We start from the raw sequence: 5,444 nt of genomic DNA, 5'->3' as shown, positions 1-5,444 counted from the left end.
AGACCGTGGCAAGGCGAATGCGTGATCGTACCACTCCTCATGTTCTTGTTTTATGATATGGTTCTGGGAATACTCTGATAATAAATGTATTGAAAACCTTTTTGTAATAACTTAATGAAACTGGGCGGTTTTTGAAAAATTTAAATTGGCTTGGATTTTTAGAGTGTTACATTTTTGTTTTGTTAAAAGTACGTAATATCTTTTCCTGTTTATTTGAAAAGTTTCAGAAAAATAGTTAACTGATTTCATGTAATTTGTGACAAAGAAATTTGAAATATATGAATACATACATTTGATATAGGAACAAAAAAATATAAAAAGCAAAAGAAGGTACTGACCTTCTAGTGCACAAGAGTGAATGTTTGAAGCAGAGAATGATGATGGAAGTTATAAGCAATAATAATGATGTTGTGGGAGAAGGTTTGAAGAAAATAAAGAATTGAAAATAAGTGTGAGCCGTGTATTCAAAGATGAATCGTATATATGTGTGATAGTTTGAATAGAATTTTTCGGTATTAATGATTTCCTAATAAAAATAGATTTTATATTAATGGTTTACTAATATAAACATATTTATATTAATGGTTGATATTAATGACTTAATTGAAATTGATTTTTAGTAATATGCTTTTAAAATTGACCATATTAAAATCTTCATAACCGGAAATTCAATATTTAAAATATGGAAAGCTTTTATTGGATTTAAATACATTCCATTTCAACGAATGTAAGTTATTGTTTCACGTTTGGAAAACACTTATTGAAATTAAATACATTTCATATGGGGAAAATGATGTCAGCAATTTGATCTAAGGGTGGAAAAAATAAGATTGAAATACAATCAAGAGTCCATATTATTTAAAATGATGTCATAAGGTTTCTCTTTTAATAATATATATATATATATATATATATATATATATATATATATATATATATATATAACATCTACATTTCTTAAACTTGAAAGTACAAATTGATGTTGAAATCAACCAAAAATCCAACCAAATGGTCGATCTTCCACTCCATAATCCTTCATGAAAATTCAAAACAAAACATGTAAGAAGTTAGAGTCATCTAAAATAGTAAAAAAATGTTAATTAACCTCTTCAAGCCCTAGGGGGTTTTGTATTCCATATTTCAAATACTTAGAAAAAAGTCAAACTTTTGGTCAACCCACACCTCTCTTAAGCGCCCAGTGTACACTACAGGACAAAATAGTTGGGACTTGGCATAAAAAAAAAGTCGCATCTTAGAAAACCCAAAAAGTGCCCCGACCTCGACGCCTTTAGGAGGCGCCCCACGTTCGACTTAATCTCTTAAGCCCAAATTTCTAACTCTCAAATATGGACCTAAATGATGTCTTAATGGAAAATTTATCCATTAAAACACCCCAAACCAAATAGGTCCAAAACCCTAGTTTCCAAAAAGTCCATGAATCTATTTTTCTTCATGCGTAGAGTAAAGAGAGATCTTTCATGCACTCTCAACACCATATAAACATCATATGTGAAGTAGAACATAACTCAAAGATCAATGAGTTGTCCAAACTCCATAGATCAAGCCATAAAGGGACCAAATCTTCATAACTAAGGACCAAAACACCAAATACTCTTAGATCTAAAAAGGAAACACAATAAAGCATGGATCTTTATGACTTACAATGGTCCAGAAGTATGGAGAATGCAAAGATCTTCAAGCTTCAAGCTCCTAGACACCACCTTTCTTGATCCCTTCACTAAAACGCACAAAATAAGCCGTAAATGAGGTTCAAGCATAGGGAGGATAAGCACACAACACTCAAAGAAGGTTATGTTTTCTCCAAATGGACGTTCTAGAACTAAGATGGATCAAGATTAGACAAACCCTAGGAGTTAAGGTGCAATAAATAGTCTCAGAAACCCTAAAGGCCGTTCAGCCCATGGTCTTGGGCTCCCCGGCGCACCTAGATAAAAATCCTAAATTTTCAGTGTTTCATATTTCAACGAATTAAGTAAATTAAAGCCAGAAAAGATACATACTGAAAATCCGGATGTTACTATATATATATATATATATATATATATATATATATATATATATATATTATGTTCTTAATACACAGATATCCATGAGAATTTATAAAGAAATATTAAATTTATAAATGAAATAGAACATATATAGTAATTTCACAGTAAATCTACAATTTTCTCTATTATGTTTGGCACATATGAACTTCACTTATTTGGTTAACCTCACATTCAACACATGCTAGTAAGTTCTAATTAAATTAGTTGTAAATGTTAGGATGCATGGTATGTGATGAGTGTAACTAAACGAATTTTGGCATGTTAGGCATGTTAGGCATTGCATGATATTTACCATCAAACCTTGTAATCAATTATATAACTAGGTGAATAACTGTGTTATGCATAATATAATAATATAGTAGAAATATTTATAAATATATGTGTTTAAATATAACAATGGTATTGTTGTTAATTTTTATATAATAATTCTTCTATTAAGTTGACGTAAACTATTTATTATTTTTAGTGATAAGGTAGAAATCTATTAAAACAATTTAATCTCAATTGTATCAATGAGCAGGTTATTAATGAATAAAATTAAATACAATATATGATTTAATGTTATTTATAGTTGTTATTATGACTAATGAATTTTTAAAAATTTTATTTTCTTAACATATTAATCTGTATCATTATAATTATTTAAAACATCAATCATTGTTTTGTTTTTAAATGTAACAATATTTTTTTTATATAATATTACTTTTAACTATTGTTGTTGTAAGAGTTTTTATAAGCTAATTATTTGGAGACTCTCAATGATTATAAAAAATTAGAAAGTTTTTTAGTTAATATACGATTACAATTTAGGTTTTGCATTTAACAATACAATTTATAACTTGTAACTATTTACAAAAAAATTCTATGGATTTTCTTTTAAAGTTTAATTAAAATTTTGGTTTAAGTTAACCCTTTAACATTATATTTAATTAACAATTTAAGTATTTTATAAAAATTATTCAAAAGTTAAGACTTTAAATGACAACGATTTATATACAAAATATCCAAAACTAATAAGTTTAGTTAATTTAGGTTTTTCACTTATATAATATTAATTAATCAACTTATAATCATTATTGGAAAGAAACTGAAAAGTTACAGGAGTTTCAAATCAATGTGGTGAAATAATAAATATCTCTTTTATTATATATATATATATATATATATATATATATATATATAATCATTCATGTACCACTTAAGTTCATATGTATATCTTTACATTTCTTTCATATGGCTTTCCTTGAATCTTTGACCATCCTCATTTTTCTTTCTTTATTAATATTTCATTACAGACCTCAATACTTAAAAGCTCTTATCGATAGATATTGGCCGCATCTTGGTGTGTTTCAAGCCCTTACAAACTTGAACCAAATCCATGAATTCTTGGCGATATATATTAATCGTAGTGGCGGTAGTTTCATGTTGAGAGGACCTTGGTTTACCAACATGGACATGCTTTTTACCACAGACCCATTAGACATCCAACATGTTTTGAGCAAGAACTTTACTAATTATCCGAAAGGCCCAAAATTCCGTGAAATATTTGATTTCTTTGGAGATGGCATCTTTAATGTCGATGGACATTTATGGGAGATCCAACGCAAAACCACCATGTCTCTTTTCAGGCAACCCAACTTTCAAAGCGTCTTCGAAGGGATTGTCTGGAATAAGATGGAAAGAGGGCTTTTACCAATATTGGAATCTATTTCCAAACTAGGCAATGAGATGGATTTGCAGGACATATTCCAAAGGTTCACTTTTGATACTATATGCACGTTGCTCTTAGACTTTGATCCAAAAAGCTTGTCTCTTGATTTTCCTTTCCTTCCTTGTGAGAAGTCCTTAACAGATATTGGAGAAAGTATGTTGTGCAGACTATTTTCACCTCCAATCTTTTGGAAATTTCAACAACTATTTAAAATGGGGAATGAAAAGAAGTTAAGTGAAGCAAACAATACTTTTGATCAGTTCTTGTGTAAGTGCTTAGCTAGAATACAACATGTGTCCAATACTAACATAGAAAGTGAACATTTTGGATTGGCATCCTTGGTTAGAGAGTTTAAAGACCAAAGCAGTAGTTTTGAAGATCCTAGCAAGTTTTTAAAAGATGTCATAAAGAACCTAATTGGTGCTGGGAGAGATACAACTAGCACAGCTCTCTCATGGTTTTTCTATCTTATTGCAAAAAATCCAATCGTAGAGGACAAGATCCGAGAGGAGATTCACACGTTATTGCAGGAGAAAGTAGATGATCAAAAGAACTGGAATTCCAAAGAGTTAGGCAAACTGGTTTATCTTCATGGGGCTCTATGTGAAGCCTTGAGGCTTTACCCTCCTGTTCCCTTTAACCACAAAACTCCCTTACAGCCGGATATACTTCCAAGTGGCCACCAAGTTGATCAAAACACTAAGATTTTGCTATATTTTTATGGCATGGGAAGGATGGAAAAGATATGGGGTGAGGATTGCATGGAGTTTAAGCCTGAAAGATGGATTTCAAAGGAAGGAGGGATCAAACATGAATCATCTTACAAGTTCCCGACTTTCAATGGTGGACCAAGGATTTGTATAGGTAAGGACATGAGTTTCACTCAGCTAAAGATAGTGGCTTCTATGATCATTTATCATTATCACATTGAGCTGGTTGAAGGTCACATGGTGTATCCAATTGCTTCAATAACACTTCAAATGAAGCATGGGTTGAAGGTGAGGTTAACCAAACTAAGTTAAGTGAATATGTGAGCCAAATATTATGGAAAAGGTGATATATCTTGTGTGAGACTACTATATATGTTTTGTTTAGTTTATGAATTTTTAATATTTCTTAATAAATCCTCACGGATATGTGTGTGCTAAGAACATATATTCATTACCACATCAACTATTGAAATGTCACCCGTGTTTCTTAGTATCTATATTACATAGAAGATGGTATGTACGTAAGATACGTATCAGATTTCAGTTTGTGGGATAATAATCTTAAACTTTACCATTATTTTTTTTGTTTGGATTTTTGGCAATATAAAATAACAAATGGTTGTACGTACTCACGAAACGTTACAAATGATTAGGATATATAATTATGTATGCAATATACAAGGGTTGTTTAACTTTTGGTGAAATTTTGGTCATTTTTCTTATTTGATCGTTACTTTTCCTAATCTTTTTAAGAGTAACTCTTTGCTACCACCTGCATCGATGCTAAATGCGTGTGAAAAAATCTAACACATGGCCTCAACTATACTCACATGTGCCTAACATATTGCCTTTGAAAAATATGAAACTACATATATATAATACATATTTTATGATTTCCTTATTCATTTATATAACCATGTGTTATTTTACACATAGTTTCAAGCTTCAACAAAT

The 5,444-nt window shown here is 30.2% G+C and overlaps 1 protein-coding gene across 1 annotated transcript; it reads left to right on the top strand.

Moving 5' to 3' along the window:
* Positions 1–3,301: 3,301 nt before the first annotated feature.
* On the top strand, positions 3,302–5,072 carry LOC111878450 (alkane hydroxylase MAH1). Its single transcript, XM_023874951.3, has one exon. It carries the CDS (start codon positions 3,303–3,305, stop codon positions 4,800–4,802), a length of 1,500 nt encoding a protein of 499 aa, XP_023730719.1. The 5' UTR covers position 3,302; the 3' UTR covers positions 4,803–5,072.
* The last annotated feature ends 372 nt before the right edge of the window (positions 5,073–5,444 follow it).

Source organism: Lactuca sativa, chromosome 8 (genome assembly GCF_002870075.4).
Source record: "Lactuca sativa cultivar Salinas chromosome 8, Lsat_Salinas_v11, whole genome shotgun sequence".
Lineage (NCBI taxonomy): Eukaryota > Viridiplantae > Streptophyta > Magnoliopsida > Asterales > Asteraceae > Lactuca > Lactuca sativa.
This window is presented reverse-complemented; position numbering and strand designations above follow the sequence as displayed.

What these genes read in the sequence shown, in the direction of transcription:
- LOC111878450 (XM_023874951.3), top strand. Translation starts at nt 3,303, where the DNA reads ATGGCTTTCCTTGAATCTTTGACCATCCTCATTTTTCTTTCTTTATTA.